Genomic DNA, 22761 nt, shown 5'->3' with positions numbered 1-22761 from the left:
TAAAGTTAAAATTAAGAAGATTAAGAAAACCTTTATTAGTCTCGCAATGGAGAAATTCCAGATTCACAGCAGCAAAGTAAGTCGTGCATTGTGCAATAAGCGCAAGTCAGATGCTGAGGAGAGGGTCACAGTCTGTGGCAGGAGGCAGGGGTAGGGGCAGAGGCAGAGGGAGAGAGTGCAGGCAGAACATGGAGGGAGTTAGTTGAGTCTCCTGACCGCCTGGTGGAAGAAACTGTTCTTGAGCCTGCTGGTTCTAGCAATGAAGTACCGTAGTTTCCTCCCCGACAGCAGCAGGCTGAAGAGGCTGAGAGATGGGTGGGCGGGGTCACCTGCGATCCGGATGGCTGTGCGGGTCAGACGAGAGTTGTAGACGTCCACGAGTGGGGGAAGAGAGACACCAACGATCTTCTCAGCTGCTCTCACGATGAGCTGCAGACTCTTTTGGCAGGACACGGTGATGCAGCTCGTCAAGATGCTCTCAATGGTGCCTCTATTGAATGTCTGCATGATGGGGGGGCGGGGCTCTTGGTCTCCTCAGTTTGCGTATAAAGTACAGGCGCTGGTAAGACTTTTTTGGCCAGTGATGAGGTATTGTGGCTCCAGGACAAGTCTTCAGAGATATGCACTCCCAGGAACTTGGTGCTGCTCACCCTCTCCACAGCGGCACCCGGGTGTCATTCTTCGGTTTGTGACCAACAGGTGGCACTGTGGGGCTTTTCCCTGCAGCTGCACACCTGTTGGTACTTAGATAATTAGCGGCTTTAAAAGGACTCCCAGCCCGAACACTCAGTGTCGGGTCATTGTTTGCTCTTGGCTACTGTCATGTTTGTTTGTTGCCATTTGCTGCTGTCAGATTTCTTTCGGTCATGTTTTGGTCACCGTTCTGTTTTAGCTTCAGTTGTGATTTTTGTTTTGGATTTAGTTTTCTCTGTTTTAATACAATTCGTCAAGTTCATCCTGCTCCTCCTTCTTGCTTGCTTTTGGGGTCTACCACCACCTCGTAACGTGACAGAATGACCCGTCCCACTGGACCCCGCACGTACTACGGACTGGTCCCATATTCCCCCTTCGGGCAGCGCAGGTTATACGGCTGTTCCATGTTTTCGTCTCGTCAAGCCACGTCTACGGTAGACCGAGCCCCGTCCGCGTCCACGTTGAGCTGAGGCTCGTCACGTATCTGTTCGAGCGGATTCACATTCATGTCCACGACGAGCCGTGCCACGTCCACGCCCACGTCAGGCCGAGCCCCTGTTCCCTTCCGGCTGTCCCATGTCCCCCGCTACGTCAAGCTCCGTCCACGTCAGGCCACGCCCAGCCAAAGGGTTGCCGTCGCTTCTTGATCCTGTTCTCCGGCGAGGCGAAGGTCGTCGGCGCTGTTGTTGGCTACTGTCATGTTTGTTTGCTGCTGTCAGGTTAGTTTTGGTCACGATTCTGTTTTAGCTTCAGTTGTGATTTTTGTTTGCTACTTTGGACTATGTTTGTTTTGGATTTATTTTCAATACAATTCGTCAAGTTCATCCTGCTCCTTCCTCTTGCTTGCTTTTGGGGTCCACCACCACCTCGTAACGTGACACCGAGGGTGTGTTCTCCTGAAGTCCACAACAATCTCCTTCGTCATCTCCACATTCAGGTGGAGATTGTTGTCTTTGCACCAATTTTCTTACCCGAGTTATCCTCACAAGGGTCGCACGGGGTGCTGGAGCCTATCCAAGCAGTCTTTGGGCAGTAGGCGGGGGACACCCTGAACCGGTTGCCAGCCAATCGCAGGGTACACAGAGACGAACAACCACCCGCGCTCACACTCGCACCTAGGGACAATTTGGAGTGGGGTTTTTTTTGGACCCCTCTCCACTTGCCTGTGCCCCATGAGGAGGCAAGAAGTAATGTTTCCCACTGTTCACATTCATCCTGTTGATTTTCCCCCGGAGTGCGGCAGGACCACCATTGCAAACAGAGCTGTTAAAACAGATGCAAGTATTTCTGTGGGATGCTGGGAGGCCTCTGCTGGCAGCCACTTAATACGATATGTGCCTGTAAGATGAAGTCACAAACATCGCAACTGTAGTTGACTCCCACTCGCCAGGCAGCACAGACAAGGCATTATTTGGAGTACCAGCTGGTACCACGGGCTCCTCATCCTCCTCGTGTCTTTATCTGTTGGTGACCCACAAATCGGGACATGGATCGAAAATGGAAACGCAAACCTGTGATTGTCATTTTGAGATACGTCTTCACGCTCAGCTTTTGTACATTTGCTTCTGCTCAAAGGGGTAAGTACAGCTCTTACCGCTACTTAGAACTTCACATGTTGCTGCTGGCTGCAAGAGGACTTTGATCAGGCTGCTGAGACAGAGAGTCCGTGTGTTCAGCTTTTCAGTGCTGCCAATCGTCTATGGCTCGCAGGCATGGGAAAATTAATCAGCCAAATGACAAAAAAATGAGAGATTTTTCTCTGACAGTTTCATTGTTGAGATTCTGGCCTGCATCTCACAAAAACTGATCCAAAGTCACAATTTGATTCTCTTCAAAAACCAGTGAGAAAAACACATCCTTTCAATCTCTTTCACCTTGTGTCCAGCACATAACTTTTGGTCTGGTCCCGTAGATTGACGAACACTACATGCGGATGTTTTTAAATCACTTTCCAGTTTAAAAAGGTTAGCTTATGTTTAGAATGTCCTCGTGTCGCTGTGCAATTTAACAAAGAATCACACAACTCTCTTTGTTAGTTGACTTACAATTCAGTCAGAAGGCTTAACAACATGTGCACTTTTAGCTGGTGTCTTGTGTTTAGGTCCAAACTTGTTGAGTTAGTTTTTAGATCCTTCAGAATAAGTGAGCGCTAATAATAATAATCCTCCTCCTCCTCCTGGGCAATCGGCCCCTCTGAGGGACTTGCCCCTCTCCCAGATCCCACACCCGGTACGACTCACGCTGGTGCCTCGCAAGGTTCACATCCAGTGCGGGCCCGGTAAGGGCCCTCACCTGATTATTGTTTAAGGAGGGTTGTGGGGCGACTACTCCCACTCCCCTCCGTTCCGGCGGGGCGAGCGCTGGGCGCCTCACCTTCCGGTGAGACCCCACCGGCTGGTGGGCATTTAGCCGCGCCCCGGCGTTTCCCCCCTCGTCCCACTCAGAGGCATCCCACCATGCGAGGTTTAATATATAATCATCATCATCATAAAAATAATGGTTGTGGTTGTTATTGTTGTTGTCTAGCCAGACAGCCATTGTCTGAGCTGCTTAATGGGCTTTATAGACATGCTGGAGCCTCTCCCAGTTGTCTTCGGACAGTAGGCGGGGTACACCCTGAACTGGTTTGCCAGACAATCGCAGGGCACACAACCATTCACACTCATTATTATTATTATTATTATTATCCTAAACATGCATGGCAGGTTAATGGATGGTTGTTCATTTATGTGTGCCTTGCAATTGGCTGGCAACGAGTTCAGGGTGTACCCGCTACTGCCCGAAGATGGCTGAGATGGGCTCCAGCACCCCCCACCAACCTTGTGAGGATAAAGCGGATCAGAAAATGGATGAATGGATGGATTATCCTAAATTCAATAGTTGTTATTGGTTGTTATTTCCATTTAGGTCCAAAATTAATCGGTCAATAATAAATTGGTAAAATTAGGACAAACAGGTGTTTTCACAATGTTGTGATTGTTCTTGCACATTTTCAGAAGTTCAATTTCATTTGAGCAAAGTGACACATTGATCGTCATCCATGACAATCCCTAAAGATGGTTGCTAGGTCTTTACTATAATTTGCCTTTCTGACTTGTGGGTGTTCCTGCCTTCATGTTTGTGTTTTTAATGACAAGTATGGTATGGTATATTGGATTGAGGCCAGGGCACTGACCTGACTAATTAAGGAGGTATAATTATTGGCTGTCAGGTCTTTGAGTGCCCTGTGACCTCAGTCCAATAAATGACACATTTCTCTGGTTCTCTCTCTCGTTTTTTTTTTTTTTGAAATGTTATACTACTGTAGAGCTACTGTTTATGTTGCAGGAGTTACTCCTCAAAATTGTCTCACAATGCCTCGATGGGTGCAAGCCTCGTTGCTCTTATGGACAATATCTGATTTGTCACACCTCTCTCAGTCTGCACAGTGCCTGCTGGGCCTGTTCCTGTTCCAGAGAACAGCACTGCTGACCTCCAGGTGGTAAAAATAAGCTCCGGTAGTGACGTAACACTGACTGTTGTGAGGAATCCTGAAGAAATGTTTTACCTGAAAGGCAAAACCCTGATGGTGAAGAAAGAACTGGACTATGAGGTAATTAACTTCCAAAATAAAGCTACTGTGAGTTACATTTCGCAGTAGCATTCAGATGTTTTTTTTTCATGTGCGGGTGCATGGACGTTTCTTTTTTTTCTTAATTTAAAATGTCAAAATCCAAGCATTGGGCGATCAGACTTTTTTACGATACAAATTTCAGATGCAATCTTAATTTTATTTTATTTTTTTTTATTTTTATATCATTGATGGTGTAGTGGTACACTCGCCTGACTTGTGTAAGGGGCAGTGTGGGATCAGTTCCCTCTCAGTGACGGTGTGGCCGTGAGTGTGAATTGTTGTTTGTCTCTATATGTGCCTTATGACTGATGTATGGTGTACTCTGCCTTTCGCCCGAAGTCAGCTGGGAGAGGCTTCAGCACCCCACCGCAAACCTGTTCAGAATAAGCATTGTTCAAAATGGAGGGATGTTTATATTATGTTGTCATAAATGCCAGATGTAAAATTGCATACAAAATATAATAAAATGCAAAACTATATATTTTATGCAATTTTAATGATTTAATGTTAATTGGCCGAAATGACATTTAATATAATACAAGTGTCATTCAATAAATAAGGTGAATTTTTCGGTGTCAGGACTTCTAATACAGATAGAAGCTTACATTTGTTTTCAACGTAGTCTCCCAGCACTGTCACACACTTTTCCCACCTGTGCACAAGCTTCCATAGTCCTTCAGCATAAAAATCTTTGGACTGATGTTTCAGAAGGAGTCATCTTGCATCATGACAATGCAAGGCCTCACGCAGCAGCACGAAAAGCACCAAGTTTGAAAGAAACGATGAAGTCAAAAGCGTTGTGAGCGACTGACTGAGACATCAGTCCAAAGATATTTACGCTGAGGGAATATGGCAGCTTGTGCACAGATGGGAAAAGTGTGTGATAGTGTTGGGAGACTACGTTGAGGAAAAAAAAGTCCGCTTCTATCTGTAAAGTCCTTATACCGAAAAATTCACCTCATTTATTGAATGACCCTCATAATATTCACACCGTATTACCATGAATAAATGTTTGGCAGGCTTTACCCAACAGAGCAGCTCTGGTGGTGTGGGTACAATGCAGCAGACCAGGCTCCAAATCTGTGAGTACAATATCACCTCATAAACATTACCGTCGCACTTGATAAATTAAGTATGATTTATTTTCCCCATACAAGGTCAATGAGTCTGTCGAAGTATTGGTGGAAAATATAAACGACAACCCCCCAAACTTTGCTCAGAATAACTACATTCTGGAAGTAAATGAGGTGAGCCGTGCAGCCATCGGACATGCTGAATTTGTCATTGATTTTATGTTGGATGTGATTGTGAAATTTGGACTTTTGCATTTCCCAGCTTACTCCTGTCAATTCCAGTGTTGGACTGATAGAAGCCTCTGATGCTGATTCTGAACCACTATTTTATCGCTTAGAGTCTGCCATGGTAAGATTATGAAATGTAATTTGAATTAAGTATAATATTTGTGGTAATTTGAAGCGATAACAGTCATTTGGTAATGACATCACTCAAGTCACGAGAAAGAGGGGCTTGGTCACAAAAATCACTTGCAATATCTCTATTATTATTTCTACATATGACCATTAGAAATGTTGGTTTTAGCAAGAATCATAGAAGTTGATGCACAAAATTTGCCTTGGTGGGCCATATGATATGAAGCGGTGGCCCGGATCTGGCCCCCGGGCCTTGAGTTTGAGATCAGGTATAGACTGTCGTGAATTTCTTTTCATAGCCTTTGCAACTGCTTGGGAGAAAATATGAGTTTGTTTGTTTGTTTAAAACTATCAAGATGTATTACAGGCAGCACGGTAGAGCATTGGGAGTGTAGTACATTGTTCGATTCCTAAAAGGAGCAGAAGGGAAACAGGGCGCTAAATGAATTTGGTGCGCTGCAAGCGACTGTCTGTCCTTTTGGAAAAGATGAGCTCAGATTCCAGTTGTGTTGTTTGTCTCTTGTCTCGATTTGGTGCGTGTCTACTTAGAAATATTTGTAATTCTGCTGGATAACCTTGACACAGGTTCATCTCCAAGACACTCATTTGCTGTGCTGCCTCACAGTATGGAACAGCAAAGAGCGTTGGTTGTTGTGAGCTTTGCGCTGAAAGTCTGAATCTGACGGTATTTGCACCACGGTGCCGGTGCACTGTCGACCAAATTGAGCCCAGCCGTAAACTGTTTTTTTTTAAAATATCATTTTATTTATCATGTTATCAAGTTACAGGTTATCATGATTGGTGCACAAAAGTAGTTAATCTGCTCAACTCTCACGCTTGATGATTAAAACAAAAAAATGACAAACAATCCTTGGTTGACAGAAAAAATGGATGCTGCTGTATATATACAGTACACTTGTTCACAATTCATTATTAGATCACAAACAGCCTCCACACAGCACAGACTGGAGGCGACATAAAGTTAAGGATTTGAGAAGCTTTTCTTTGAGGGGGCGCCGTTTCTCCTTGTCCATGCGTCGAGTACATTTCTCATATTTATAATCATTTTACAAATGAATCCATATATACTGTACAGTATATGTGCTGTTTTTGACTTGAGTTGTAATCGAGTTGCGTTGAGGCCTCTGGTCATGACCCCAGTCTGCTTTTCTCTTGTCTGTTCAATTAGGATAAATATTTCCGTCTGGAGAACATCAACACTCCAAAATTACTTGTCAAAAGTGTGATGGACTACGATGTTGTCCAGAAAATCTCACTGGTGTTACACGTACAGGTACAGTGCAGCATCATCGCACCATTTCGAGATCAAGCCGCTTTTCTGTGACCTTGGTTGTTGAAAACTTTACAGGACACGTTCAATGGTTCAGCCTCCAATGAGCCATTCTTCACCTCCGTGACCACCATCACGGTGCATATAAAGGACGTAGATAACCGTCCGCCCTGGTTTCAGCCTTGTTTGAGGACTAATTTAGGGCTTGCCAAGCTGTGTGTGAGCGCTGGTTACAGAGGCAAAGTCAATCTAACGGAGAAGGAGGTGAGCCCATGCTGTGATGTCGTGCTTTCAAAGCTGAAAGATAATAAGCAATTTTCACATTCCTCTGTTGAAAATGATTTTGGACTAATATGAAGCAGAGCCGCATGTTGGATTTTTATAGTGAGGCGATTAAAACAAAGGCAAGCTGCAGAATGAGAGTACGATTTGAATCAACAGGAAGGCCCGCTGATGCTGGAACCCGGACCGGTTTTTGCAAAAGATGGAGACAAGAATAGAAGTGAACAGATCAGCTACCGGATTTTAAGAGGTGCTCATTTGCTTGGTATTTGTAATTTATTGATGTTTTCTAACATAGGGGCACCACTGCCTCTTAATATTTGGGCATGATCCTCGAGGAGGCTGTCGCTAGGTTTTATGGTTTAGAGGGGGCACATTTCACAAGCAGATAAGAAAGACTGATAATACTTTAAAAACAAAGTCAACAGATTAGGGTTGTCAGGTTATTTCAGTTTGCTTTTAACACAAGCACGGGAAAGATGTTTGTAGCGTCACTGACCCGCCCTGCCCCCCCCCCCCTCTCCCCCAAAAAAGAAAATATAAATGACTGTTTGCAAATATGGGTCACGCCAAATCCTTAATTTTTATTTCATAAATGACAGAGAATAGTTTCCCTTTTAGGCGTTAAAGATAAAATCAAAATCAAACAGCCCCATTTGCCAGCTACTTGGCGTGTGGAAGCATCGGAGAATGCCGCCAGTTTTTAAGGGTGGCAAATCGGTTGATTACGCCGTTGTGTTTGCGTGCATAGAGGAGAATCACGGAATCACGTGACTTTGGCGACTGTTTGCTCTGAAATACTTTTGAAGTTGAAGATTACATTTTGGCACATACTGTATGTACCTATGTGGTTGAAGAAGAATATGACTTCATGATTTTCTTTGGTTTAATTGAATCACAAACGTAACAATAATGTGGTACTCTTGAGAATAGCGCGGACAAGCTAATTGGGTTTTATATCTCCACTTTTAGTTTCCTAAATAAAGTTTCAAGTCATACAAACATTGCCTGAAATGTTTTAGACTTCATATCCCTATTGAGTTGCTTCCTTGACAGTAAGTGTCATTTAATTCTTAATTATTTCAATCTGTGAAATCCTCTCGACTCACATTCTGCCATTCTGCTGTTAGGCAGGAACGAATGAACTGTTTCTACCAGTAGTAATAAGACTTTTTTCTCTTTTTCCTGCTTTTAATTGCTCTGTTTGGTAATAATGCGAGCAGTAGCGTAGTGACGACACGGATTCATAAATACCCAATTGCAGTGAAGTCGGGGCGTTGTGTGAAAAGTCACTAAAAACAGAATGCAATGCTTTCCAAATCATGGTCAACCTATATTTAATTGAATACCCTACAAAGATATTTAATGTTCAGAGAATCTGGCAAGAGGAAGCAGAGGCCTCCGTGAGCCGTCACCTTACCGTGGTGGATGGGGTTTGTGTGTCCCAATGATCCTAGGAGCTAAGTTGTCTGGGGCTTTATGCCCCTGGCAGGGTCACCCATGCCAAACAGGTTCTAGGTGAGGGACCATACTAAGCACGGCTCAAAGACCCCTTATGACGTGGAAAGTTAATGGATCTCAGTTTCCCTTGCCCGGACGTGGGTCACCGTGGCCCCCCTCTAGAGCCAGGCCTGGAGGTGGGGCTCGTTGGCGAGCGCCTGGTGACCGGGCCTACACCCATGGGGCCCGGCCGGGCTTAGCCCGAAGAGGCAACGTGGGTCCCCCTTCTCATGGGCTCACCACCCATAGGAGTGGCCAAAGGGGTCGGGTGCAATGTGAGCTGGCCAGCAGCGGGGACCCGAGCGGTCTGATCCTCGGCTGCAGAAGCTAGCTCTAGGGACGTGGAATGTCACCTTTCTGGCAGGGAAGGAGCCCGAGCTGGTGTGCGAGGTAGAGAAGTTCCGACTGGATATAGTCGGACTTGCCTCCACACATAACCTGGGTTCTGGTACCAGTTCTCTCGAGAGGGGTTGGACTCTCTTCCACTCTGGAGTTGCTCACAGTGAGATGCGCAGAGAACGTGTGGGCATAATCATTGCCCCCCGGCTCAGTGCCTGTACATTGGGGTTCAGACCGTTCGAAGGCGGCCCGCGGGGAGAGGCGCGGGGCCGGGATGGCGTGAGGGGGACGGGCGTGTGGGGGGTACGGTGCCGGTCGTTGGCCGGTCGCCTGCTCCCCCCGCCCAGACCCCGAAGCGCCCCCCGGCCCGCGCGGCCCGACCCCGCGATGCCGTCGGCGGCGGCGCCAGCGCACCCCGGCGCGCCCAGGCCCCCGAAAGCAGGAAGCGCCGAGGGCGCGAGGGGGGACGGCGGAGGCGACGGCGGCGGTGACGTTCGAAGGCGGCCCACGGGGCCGGGATGGCGTGAGGGGGACGGGCGTGCGGGGGGTACGGTGCCGGTCGTTGGCCGGTCGCCTGCTCGCCCCGCCCCGACCCCGAAGCGCCCCCTGGCTCCCGCGGCCTGACCCCGCGATGCCGTCGGCGGCGGCGCCGGCGCACCCCATCGCGCCCCGGCCCCCCGGCGGCGGCGCCGGCGCACCCCATCGTGCCCCGGCCCCCCGGCGGCGGCGCCGGCGCACCCCATCGCGCCCCGGCCCCCCCGGAGCCCGGAACGTGACCGACCTCGATGGGCGGCGGCTTTGCCGTTCGCCCTGCCTACGCTCCCATAGTCCAGGCCGGGCCGCGGCCGGCGTCGGGGACCACTCCCCCGCCGGTGCCATCGCGACCCGGCCGGCCTTCGGGTGTGTGGACGGGTCCTGACCATCCATCCATCCATCCATCATCTACCGCTTATCCGGGGCCGGGTCGCGGGGGCAACAGCTTTAGCAGGGAAGCCCAGACTTCCCTATCCCTAGCTACTTCTTCCAGCTCTCCCCGGCGGATCCCGAGACGTTCCCATGCCAGCTGGGTGACATAGTCTCTCCAGCGTGTCCTGGGTCTTCCTCGGGGTCTCCTCCCGGTGGGACATGCCCGGAACACCTCACCAGGGAGGCGCTCAGGAGGCATCCGAATCAGATGCCCAAGCCACCTCATCTGGCTCCTCTCGATGTGGAGGAGAAGCGGCTCTACTCTGAGCCCCTCCCGGATGACCGAGCTTCTCACCATATCTCTAAGGGAGAGCCCGGACACCCTGCGGAGAAAACTCATTTCGGCCGCTTGTATCCGGGATCTCGTTCTTTCGGTCACGACCCACAGCTCGTGACCATAGATAAGGGTTGGGACGTAGATTGACCGGTAAATTCAGAGCTTCGCCCTTTCGCTCAGCTCCTTCTTTAGCACGACAGACCGATACAACGTCCGCATCGCAGCAGACGCTGCACCGATCAGCCTGTCGATCTCTCGCTCCCTCCTGCCCTCACTCGTGAACAAGAGCCCAAGATACTTAAACTCCTCCACTTGGGTCAAGATCTCCTCCCCGACCCGGAGGGGGCACTCCACCCTTTTCCGACTGAGGACCATGGTTTCAGATTTGGAGGTGCTGATTTTCATCCCAACCGCTTCACACTCGGCTGCGAAATGCTCCAGTGATAGTTGGAGAGCCCCGTTTGAAGGAGCCAACAGCACCACATCATCTGCAAAAAGCAGGGATGCAATACTAAGGCCCCCAAAACGGACCCCCTCAACGCTTCGGCTGCGCCTAGAAATTCTGTCCATAAAAGTTATGAACAGAATCAGCGACAAAGGGCAGCCTTGGCGGAGTCCTACCCCCACTGGAAACGATTCCGACTTACTGCTGGCAATGCGAACCAAACTCTGACATCGGTGGTATAGTGACCGAACAGCCCGTATCAGGGGGTTCGGTACCCCATACCCACGAAGCACCCCCCACAGAACTCCCCGAGGGACACGGTCAAACACCTTCTCCAAGTCTACAAAACACATGTAGACGGGTTGGGCGAATTCCCACATACCCTCAAGGACACTGCTAAGGGTGTAGAGCTGGTCCACTGTTCCACGACCGGGACGAAAACCACACTGCTCCTCCTCAATCTGAGGCTCGACTTCCCGACGGACCCTCCTCTCCAGCACCCCTGAATAGACCTTACCAGGTCGGCTGAGGAGTGTGATCCCTCTGTAGTTAGAACACACCCTCCGGTCCCCCTTTTTAAAAAGAGGGACTACCCCTCCGGTCTGCCAATCCAGAGGCACTCTCCCTGTTGACCACGCGATGTTGCAGAGGCGTGTCAACCAGGACAGCCCCACAACATCCAGAGCCTTGAGGAACTCCGGGCGGATCTCATCCACCCCTGGGGCCTTGCCACATCGGTGACTTCAACCACAGAGATAGGGGAGCCCACCTCAGAGTCCTCGGACTCTGCTTCCTCCAAGGAAGGCGTGTTGGTGGAGTTGAGGAGGTCTTCGAAGTACTCTGCCCACCGGTTCACAACGTCCCGAGTCGAAGTCAGCAGCGCCCCATCCCCACTGTACACAGTGTTAGTGGTGCACTGCTTCCCCCTCCTGAGACGTCGGATGGTGGACCAGAATTTCCTCGAAGCCGTCCGGAAGTCGGCTTCCATGGCCTCACCGAACTCTTCCCACGCTCGGGTTTTTGCCTCGGCGACCACCGAAGCTGCGTTCCGCTTAGCCAGTCGATACCCGTCAGCTGCCTCTAGGGTCCCACAGGCCATAAAGGCTCGATAGGACTCCTTCTTCAGCTTGACGGCATCCCTTACTGCTGGTGTCCACCAGCGAGTACGGGCGTTGCCGCCACGACAGGCACCAACCACCTTACGGCCACAACTCAGATTGGCCGCCTCAACAATAGAGGCACGGAACATGGTCCACTCAGGCTCAATGTCCCCCGCCTCCCCCGGAACATGGGAAAAGCTCTGTCGGAGGTGGGAGTTGAAACTCTTTCAACTGTCCTGGTGCCAAGTGCACATATGGACACCCTTATGTTTGAACAAGGTGTCCGTTATGGACAATCCATGACGAGCACAGAAGTCCAATAACAAAACACCACTCGGGTTCTGATCGGGGGGGCCATTCCTCCAAATCACGCCCCTCCAGGTCTCACTGTCATTGCCCACGTGAGCATTGAAGTCCCCCAGCAGAACAAGGGAGTACCCAGCAGGAGTACTCTCCAGCAAACCCTCCAAGGACTCCAAAAAAGGTGGGTACGATGAGCTGCTGTTTGGTGCATATGCACAAACAATGGTCAGGACCCCTCCTTCGTGAGTCGTCACCTTACCGTGGTGGAGGGGTTTGCTGCCGCCCAAGCAACGTCTTTTTCATGAGTGCCCCTGCTTAATTCAGCAAGACTGTGCCAAACCACTTTCTGCACGTGTTACATAAGCGTAAAAGAATGCGGCGCCCAGAATGACCTGCCTGCAGTCCAGACCTGACCCCATTGAAAATATGTGGCGCATAATGAAGTGTAAAATATGACAATGCAGACTGTTTAACAGCTGGGGAAAAATGGGAAAGAATTTCACCGACAAAGCATCAACAATTCGTGTCCTCAGTTGCCAAACGTTTATTGAATGTTGTTAAAAGAAAAGGTGATGAAAAAACCCCACACATAACCATGTCCCACCTTTTTTTTTTAAAATGTGGTGCAGCCATAAAATTTAAAGTTAATGATTACTTGCTAAAAAGATTACCGGTTCAAACATGAAATCTCTTGTCTTTGTAGGATTCATTTAAATATAAGTTGGACATGATTTGCAAATCATTGCATTGTATTGCGTCAACCTCAACCCGCTGGGTTCGATCCCAGCTCCGGCCTTCCTGTGTGGGGTTTTCATGTTCTCCCTGTGCCTGTGTGGGTGTTCTCTGAGTACTCCGGTTTCCTTCCACACTCCAAAAACATGCATGGCCGGCAGGCTCAACACTCTAAATTGTCCCTAGGTGCGAGTGTGAGCGTGGATGGTTGTTCGTCTCTGTGTGCCCTGCGATTGGCTGGCAACCGGTTCAGGGTGTCCCCCGCCTAGTGTGCCCGAAGACGGCTGGGATAGGCTCCAGTGACCCTTGTGAGGATAAAGCGAATCGGAAAATGGATGGATGGATTGTAATTGTATATTGTATGTGAAACTATGTCATGACTTCATTGGAATTGGGTTTGTACAGTACGTCTGTATGAATAGCCCGTTTTATTCATGGTGTTCTTAAGGAAGTCCTACCATCACAATGATACTCAATATCATGTTGCTGATGTTCAATGACAAATCCGTGCGTGTGGATGAAATGTTTTAATTAAAATGTTTTAATTTTTCTTGCCGATGCAGGGAATGAAGGAAATCTATTCCAGATAGATGAGGACACAGGGAATATCAGCATGACTAAAGCTGCTGATATTGTGGGCCCAATAACGCTCATCGTTCTGGTAATACTTTGGATTCGGCAATATATTGTTTTCCTTCTTGTTATTCAAGGGTTTTTTTTTTTTTCAATTTCAACTCGCAGGCATCACAAGTGACCAACCGGGATCAGTTTGCTGTGACGCAGGTGACCTTTGATGTGACGAAGAAGAGCAGAAACCCTCCTCACTTTGAGAAGGAGCGTTACGATGGCTTTATCTACAGCAACTCCATACCTGAGAGCATGATCCTCAGGGACCGCAGTAGCAACAGACCCTTTAGAGTCCGAGCGCGAGATGAGGACTTTGCCAGTGTAAGTTCTTCACTCGGTTCTTATAGAGCAGAGGCTTTGCGGTGTAGAGTTTTGGTTTTAATCGACTATTACACGGGTGTCCAAACTACAGCCATATGCGGCCTGTCATCCATGTCTCAGCAGCGCACGTTAAGACAAAAAATATATACTGTATATAGTAGTATAAGAAAAACCTTTATTCATCTCACAATTGAGAAATTCGCAATTTACCGCAGCAAAAATTATAAAAGGGAGAAATAGAAGAACAAAAAGTATCCATGTAAATATGAATTATAAAACATAAATATAAGCAGATTAAAAATGGGTGAGTGGGGTGAGTCCAGGTTTTCAGGCTTTCATTATATAATATAATATAATGCCCTCTTCCTCAACTGGCGGACCACGATCCACGACCGGACCGCCGACCTCCTCTGTCCGGACCGCCGACCTCCTCTGTCCGGGCCCTCGGCAAATTGTATAAAATAATAATTTATAAAGTGATTTTTAAGTTATACATTTTATATTTGTGGACTATAATCTGCGCATTACCGCGATCGCTTGTTAAAATTATCCGTTGTATTCTTTGCGTGCACTAACAGATGTAATGCAGAGGACCCCGGCAGCGCGACTTTGTGTGTATAATGTTTGACTGACTGGACACCCTACTGCCCGAAGACGGCTGGGATAGGCTCCAGCACCCCCCGCGACCCTAGTGAGGATCAAGCGGTTCGGAAAATTGATGGATGGATGACTGGACACCCTGGTTGAGCAGGGCATGTCGGCGATAACGATGCGCTGATTGGCTCCTCTGAACTGAAGGTGTGTCCATACATAAGCGTCAGCACGCTTCTATCCCAATACACACGCATTCAAAATAGTTCATTTTGGCCGGAAACAGACGCATGCGCAACGCCACAGTGTGCTCACAGCTTCAGTCCAGGAGAGCCGCACACACAATTAAGACGAAGGTTTCCATTGTGTGCAGTTTTGCTCCCATCTACCAGGGGGTCTTTGCAGCTGTTTAACAGCAGAACAGGTAAATAAACGTCACAATGGCGTCCTCTAAAATTGCTTCAAAGAGAAAGGTGGACGGTGAAAATCAGCGTTTCAATGAAGAATGGACTGACAACTATGCTTTCATTCTACCTCTGTCGAGCACCAAGCCACTGTGTCTAATATGCCTAAAGACGGTAGCTCTGGTCAAGAGTCAAAATGTTAAACGCCACTATGTGACCGAGCACAGCTCTTTTAATTATCCTCTGCTGCACAAGCTGGCAATTAACATTATCACAATGTTTGGGTCAACTTACAGATGTGAGTCTGCATTCTCCACAATGAATATTGTGAAGAACAAGTACCGCACTAGACTCACCAATGAAAACTTGCATCAGTGTCTCTGCCTGGCCATCACACCTTTTGTGCCAAAGTTCAAAGTCTTGGCAACAAGCACAAAATGTAACTTCTCTCATTAAATGCACATAATGTACACTTTTTGCACCTTAAAGACTGAGTTCTTGCCACTTCTTTACAAAAGGAAATGAGGGATTGATTTGTTTTGTTAAAGGAAATGGATATTTTGATGTATCTTCTTAGCAGGCACAACTTAACAAAATAAAAGAGTTCCTGTGCCTCAACAAAATACCTCTCATTATTTGCTGTGTAATGGCAGAGTGAATAATTGTTATTTTACATATGCCCATACTAAATGGGCATATAGCCCTGCTCCCTATGACCGCCATGCATGGGACCGGACCTTGGTCTTAATAAAAAAAAAAAGTGGACCTCCAGCATTTCTAGTTGAGGACCACTGATATAATGTATATAATATTTTATATACAGTATATTGTATTATTTATTTTCAGTCTTATAATAATGGTAAAAAATGAAATTTGACAGGAGCCTCAAGGTTAGTTAAAAAGGTGAAGGTGGGCCGAGTGAGAAGAACTTTTCTCTATATTCGAAGATACTACAGTAATGAATTATCTTAAAAAACACTGGAGTGAATGAAGATAATTCCATTTTAGAGGCAAAAAATCTTCCACTTTGTGCTCTATTGCTAATTTATGAAGACATCACATGAATGAACCTCAAGTGAAAAATAATTCCGACAGTTTCCTCTTTTTTTTTTTTTTTGGTTCTAAATGTGGAGATGGGATTCGAGCTGAATCTACTCTGTGAGATGGACAACTGTTGGCCATCTCAAAAACTGAAAAGCGAAACATCCTAAACTATTTACCCTAACCCCTTGAACAGAAAGCTGAAGAAATGAACTGGACAATACAGTACAAACAATATATCATTTCTTGCTTGACTGACTTTTAAAGTGGCCCTAGCACCCTCTCATTGTTCTGTATGCGGCTCTCAAACAAAGATATTTGGACACCCCTCGAGTATTCTTTTCAATCATTTTAGCCAATTAGCAGAAGATTATAAAGGAAGACTTGATAGGTTACAAGACAATGACTTCTTTGTTGTACAATTCTGCTGCTTCTATGACATGTCGACCAGTTTGATCTGGATTGTCATGAAAGCCACTTCAACCAATAAAACTAGTTTGATGCAAGTTGAAATTAACCTGAAATGAACTATAATGAAATGCAGTCATTCCATTTCATTCTAACAGTTGTACCTTCAACTTGACATGCAATATACAATGTTGCACACAAACATAGGAAACTTGTGTTTGGTAATTTTGTTGTTGTTGTTGTGACAGTGCTTCTTGGCAAATCTTGTACCATTGGAAGTCAATGTATTACCTTTTTAACCATTGCAAAGTGTGTAACAAACATACATTTCATGGATTGAGCAGCTGAGATTCTATGTGGGTTGCGACAATGACATTTTTTTTTCCTCCTCATGCCGAACAGTCAGTAGGTGCCTGCTCCAAGAATCGGTTGGCCACATTGGACTGATCCGGATAGGGTTCGTGCGAAGGTTTGAAAGGGACACTTCAAGTCGGTGTTCATCAAAACTAAGTTTTGGGATTGTTTGGCGTGAGCCCCGGGACCTTCCCCACATGGATGTCAGTCAGAGACAGGCTGCTACGTGGGCGTCCCAAGAAGACGACACCCCAAGAAGAGTGTTTCCTCACCCCGTCAGCACGTTTACCATTAGCTGCCTTCGAAAGATATGCAGTCGAGGTTTGCTGGATGACATGGCCAAAGACCCTCTGTCAAGCCAATCTGGAAAAGATTGAAACCGGAATATGTGTGGAAACTTCCCGTTCAGCACTGAGCCCAGATTCTGCTTATGGCAGTTGGATTGTAGAGTCAACATGTGGCAGAGAGTCGGAGAAACAGTGCTGATTGCTGCACCATGAAAGTCACGTTTGGTGGAGGCGGCACCTTGGTGTGTTGCAGTATCTCCCTATCTATCCAATTTGTGAGCGTGAGGATGGAATGGCCGAACTTTGACCCTCTTGAACACTAGGGTGTGCTGCTTGTGCCAAATCAATACCCAAAACCATGTTGGCTTACTTTTTGACAAAAGCTGGATCGAAGAATGCGATGTTATCCCGCAGCAGTGTGCGACCAGGCTGGTGGCTAGCATGAGAAGGTGCCAGGTTGTTGTGGCTGGGCATGGTTCTTCCACACACTACAGAGGCTTGTGATTGTTAAAAGGATTCATTGCCAAATGGGAAATAATGACCTGTTTTTTTTTTTACTTCAATCACCCAACAGCAAAATATGCCATTTGGCGTTGCCAGCGATGAGTTGGCAAACGTGTCATTGGCGCAATTCACATATTCAGCTCGGCTGCTCATCCCATAAAATGAATGTTCATTTCAAACGTGACTGCTGTCTGTTGAAAAGGTTAATAAACGGCAACAGTGAGGTTTGGATTTGTTTACAAAAATAATGACAAACAGTCTCCTGCACTTCAGGGTGTGAATCCGGACGTCAAATATGAGGTGCAGTACAGCAGTTACGTCAACGTGACCTCAGATGGTTTTGTGATTCTGAAGAGAGTCGTCAAGACGGAGTCATTTGCTCTCCAGGTGAATAGCATGTTGACAAGCACAGCAACAAGAAAAGGCACAATATTTTGACATCGCTTCTAAACTGTTATTATCCCCCCCCCCACCCCCTCTTGGAATCAGCTTCGAGCAGTGGACACAACAACAGGAGAATTTGGTACAGCTGCCCTTTCTGTTCAGGTCATACCTGGTAGGAAAATCACCATAGCACCTCGACTTCACAATCATAACAGCAACCGACGTGGATTTGAACAGATATCGGAAATAGTGGGAAATAAAATGCAATTGGAAAAAAAATCCAGAAACCCTCGTATGTCATGGAGTTTTGTGCTATTGTGTGAAATATACCCAACATGTTTCAGCACACGTGGACATGAAGGAAAATGAGAGTTTTAGCAATCTAGAAAGTTGAAGAAGGTCTAAATACGCAGGAGGTGTATGCAAACTCCCTTTAAACATGCAACCAACATGTTCGTTGCAGCCGATGCCATGCCGTCCCCTTCGAATGTTGGCTACCGTGCGGGTGACATGGCACTCCTCGGGCTGGTTATGGCGGCTTTGCTGGTCCTCTGCCTCATTGTGATTGGCTTCTTGATTTCTCGCCTACGGAAGGGCAACTCCAGCTTGGACAAATTATGTGAGGTCAGTGTTTCCAGCTGTCAAATCTCATCTTAAATAATGACAGATTTAAGTCATGCACTTTGATGACTTAATTCAGGGTTGTTTTTTTTTGTCCATGACATTTTTCCTATTGTATTTCTTGTTTAAAACTGAATTTGGAAAATGGTGCATTGGTTTAGGTGCAAGATCACTTTTGTTTGTCTTCCCTAACTATAGTATTGTCTTGTAAAATGTTTCGGACTGTTACCCAGGCCTGATTTTCAAAACTTCTTTCTGTTCTGAAAAACAGATGACACATGGATGGGCAACATTTCTCTATGGAGAATGTGGGTTGCACCTTGACGTCACAGCTTATACACAGAGGAGATGTAAAGTCTTCACACCCCATGTTCAAATGTTGGGTTTTTGTGGTGTTAAAAAAGACACCAAAAATAGTTACTTCTAAACGTTTGTTGTTAGTATTACTTTTTAAACCGCCACAGCACAGTTCTAAAATGGTGTGCCCACCCGAGAGGGCAAAACTATCAGTTTAATAGCAAATATGTCTCTTCAGAACAGAAAATTTGGAACACCATTTCATGAGACACCCCGACCCAAAAAACATGTAACGACTGAAAAAAACATTTCTCAGATATTAGTTGACAGCAGCCATCTCGTTACCTCTGCGTTCCGCGGCCTATAATTTTCCTGCGGAATGCACAGTTCCAAAGAATGTGCGTTTTTGAGATGCAAGGACATTTCTCAGTCAATACAAAAATAAAAAAAAACTATGGTACATCTTTTTTTCCAGCAACAATCGCAGTTTGATCATCGCCGCCATTGTTGTTTTGATCTCGCGTGACGAGATTTCCATTCTAGCGAGACGAGATTGGCGAAATCGGCCTTCACCGTGTGCACCATAATCTATGATAAACTGTTTTCATCATTGGCATGTTATTTATTGTAAATAGCAAAAAGTCTTTTCATGAAGACAGAAAAGGCCCCAATTGCAAAGAATGACCCAGTGACTGGCAACACTGGCAACCAATAACAGTAACGCGCAAATGAGTGTTTGGAGGATTACGTTAAGAATAAGGAAAGTATTGTCCAACTGACTGTATGACTGTTGTTTCAAAATGTATTAATTCTGCCATTGTTGGGCTGATGTTTTTCTTCGCAACATTTAATTTTGCTCGAGAATTAAAACGTTGAGACACACCGGCATTCATACTGTGTGCCAAAACAGTCTTCAAGCAGTGAGTTTACACTCAGAAAGAAAAAAATCATTCACATTCCTTGCTCTTCTCGTTCCCTTTGGGTGAATATTTCTCAAGAACAACACATTCTCAACACGTCATTCTGTGATGAAATATAGTAACATGATGAAACTCTGCAACACCACCGTCTTTGTAGCAAATGAACAGAAGGTCTGTTTCGAGCCATGATTCATGACTTTTTAATCTTTGCTTCTAGTGCTTGGTCTGTCTGAAGTCTGAGCCGCCAAATAGGGGCCGCAGAGACTCCCTGCAGTACACCAATGACGGGTTCCAGAACGAGGCCGACGCAAGCCGTGGCCGATGGAAGAACGCCATTCCCAGACGGAACACCTTCCCCGGGGGGCGAGTCATACCCCTGGGGAAACGCAACCGCCATTGTTCCTCCTGCGGCGTCTTTACTAACCACGCCTCCAAAGGGAGTCCCTCGGTAAGACACTCAAGGAGAGGCAGAGGAGATGGAGGTGATTACAGCTCAAGGTCCACCTTGGCCAAGCAGAGGAGGAAGGAAGGGCAGAAGACCGTGTGGTTCAAGGAAATCGAGGACTCCTCCGATATTGAGGTGGAGATTATCCCGGACACCGTGGGCCGGGTAGAGGAGGAGACGCAGGAGGAGCTGGAAGGGGAGTTGCTGATGGAGGCAGTCGTCAAAGACCCTGCTGCCCCACGCACAGAATCCCATGATGGGCAGGAAAGCCACAGCGCGGAGCCCAGAGCTGAACAGGACAATGGTAGTACTACTACCTCGGAAAAGAAGAAGGAAGTGCAGGAAGGGCTCGATGAGCCAGATGGCTGACAGGACATTTAGCTCGAGTCGGTGTCACTATTGGATACTTCCGTCAGCCAAGGTCTGAACAGTCCAGTCCACAAAGACTGCAAAACCTTTAACTAAAGATCCAAAGGTATGGATTTACTACTGTGAGTTTCTTTGAATTTTGTGTTCACACACACAAACACGTAGGCATCGACACACGTATCGAATTGATTTTATTCTGACGATGCCTACTCAAGTTGATGCTTCAAAGTTTTACCAGCTCAACGCCTAGTTTAATGTCGGAGAATTTTCTAAATTTGTCAAGTGAACTAAACTGAACTGTCACTTATGATTGGGGGAAAAAAGAAAAACAGACAATCTTTACACTTTTACTTAAAATATAAACATATACTGTATATTTCCCATAAAACACACGTTTTTAGAGAGTAGTTATTGTTGCTGTATGATTAATATTTGAAAATGTGCACTATTACAATGTTTGACACTAACAAACTACTGATTTTATAATTGGCTGGTTGGTGCTACTAGTAGGGTCCAAAAGGGCTACAAGTTGGACATAACAGTGCAGCACAGTAGTTTACTAGTAAGGTAGTATTGGTTGGCCAAAGGTGGCACTGGTTGTGGGAAAATCATTACCTGTCTGCCATAACTGTTTTGTTAAGCGCTTTGTTACAGCTGCTGCTGTTGTAAAAGCGCGATATAAATCAGCATATATTGTATTGTAATCTACAAATTATGACAGCCTCCTCGCTGCCCATCTTCAAAGCCCTCCTCAAAACTCACTTGTCTTCTTTGGCATTCGACTCAGCATGACTTAGATTTGTTCTTGATTTTACTGTTTGGTGCTTTCTACCGTCTTTATTACCGATTTGTCTTACTGTTTATTGTGCATGTTAAATTGCTCCATGTACAGCACTTTGTATGCAGCGATGGCTGTTTGAAAGTGCTCTATAAATACTCTTGACTTGACTTGACTTGACTCAAATACCCAAGTAAGTCTCAATAAGGAGCTTGAGTTACAGATAAATAATAAGAGTGCTTTTTTAATTCAAATTAAGTAATATTTTGGATTTAGATATTGTTTCTATTTTTTTTCTTCACATCGCCCCATAAAAAAGGGAACTCCAATTTAATTGAAAGCAGGGGCATCCACACATTTTCCAGCATGCGAGCGACTTATAAGATGACCATGTCCAAATTAGATACCTACCTTTGTTTAAAATACTCACATAATTATTTATTATGTTCACTATACAGTATAGGCGGCCCGGTAGTCCAATGGTTAGCACGTCGGCTTCACAGTGCAGAGGTACCGGGTTCGATCCTAGCTCCGGCCTCCCTGTGTGGAGTTTGCATGTTCTCCCCGGGCCTGCGTGGGTTTTCTCCGGGTGCTCCGGTTTCCTCCCACATTCCAAAAAACATGTGTGGCGGGCTGATTGAACACTCTAAATTGTCCCTAGGTGTGAGTGTGAGCGTGGATGGTTGTTCGTCTCTGTGTGCCCTGTGATAGGCTGGCAACCGGTTCAGGGTGTGTCCCCCGCCTACTGCCCGAAGACAGCTGGGATAGGCTCCAGCACCCCCCGCGATCAAGCGGCTCGGAAGATGAATGAATGAATTAATGAATATACAGTATATTGCAACTGTTGTATGCCGGGCTGCCCAGTGCCTCAATCAACGCATGATGTAGGAGGGAGTCTTATTTTTTTCAACTCATTCACTGACATTGACAGGCAGCTACACTATATCAAAATGGGAGTGCTGGCAATGATCGAATTAATTCTATGAGAACCACTGGAACTCCCTTCAAGAGCTACTTGGTCGCTCATGATCTACTTAGTGGACAGCCCTGATTTAAAAATATTGCAGAAATAGACAACGTGAATGAGTTAAAAAGCCAATGAAACAATATTTCAATATATGATAGTTATTTGCTAACCAACAGCTCGCGTTGGATCAGGCTATTAACTCCAATTCCGAAACATATTCTAGTCTTGAGTCGACACCCAACCTACAGGACAAATGATGTGTCTAGATTGCCTTTTTGCACGATTAGGAATTTCCTCCATGATACTGAATGTGGTGTCCAGTGGTTAGCTCGTCCACCTCACAGTGCAGAGGTTGTGGGTTCAATCCCCGCTCAGGCCTCCCTGTGTGGAGTTTGCATGTTCTGCCCGGGCCTGCCTGGGTTTTCTCTGGGTACTTTGGTTTCCTCCCACATTCCAAAAACCTGCACGGCAG

At 46.5% G+C, this 22761-nt stretch overlaps 1 protein-coding gene across 1 annotated transcript; it reads left to right on the top strand.

Moving 5' to 3' along the window:
- The first annotated feature begins 1664 nt into the window (after nucleotides 1-1664).
- Nucleotides 1665-21049, top strand: cdhr5a (cadherin-related family member 5a). The gene is made up of 14 exons (XM_052063918.1): nucleotides 1665-2270; nucleotides 4113-4285; nucleotides 5326-5388; nucleotides 5464-5553; nucleotides 5642-5728; nucleotides 6926-7030; nucleotides 7106-7291; nucleotides 7469-7559; nucleotides 13535-13632; nucleotides 13713-13919; nucleotides 17782-17895; nucleotides 17998-18064; nucleotides 18356-18516; nucleotides 19948-21049. Exons 1-14 carry the CDS (start codon nucleotides 2180-2182, stop codon nucleotides 20542-20544), a joined length of 2130 nt encoding a protein of 709 aa, XP_051919878.1. The 5' UTR covers nucleotides 1665-2179; the 3' UTR covers nucleotides 20545-21049.
- The last annotated feature ends 1712 nt before the right edge of the window (nucleotides 21050-22761 follow it).

The sequence above is a fragment of the Hippocampus zosterae genome, chromosome 4 (genome assembly GCF_025434085.1).
Source record: "Hippocampus zosterae strain Florida chromosome 4, ASM2543408v3, whole genome shotgun sequence".
Classification (NCBI taxonomy): Eukaryota; Metazoa; Chordata; class Actinopteri; order Syngnathiformes; family Syngnathidae; genus Hippocampus; species Hippocampus zosterae.
This window is presented reverse-complemented; position numbering and strand designations above follow the sequence as displayed.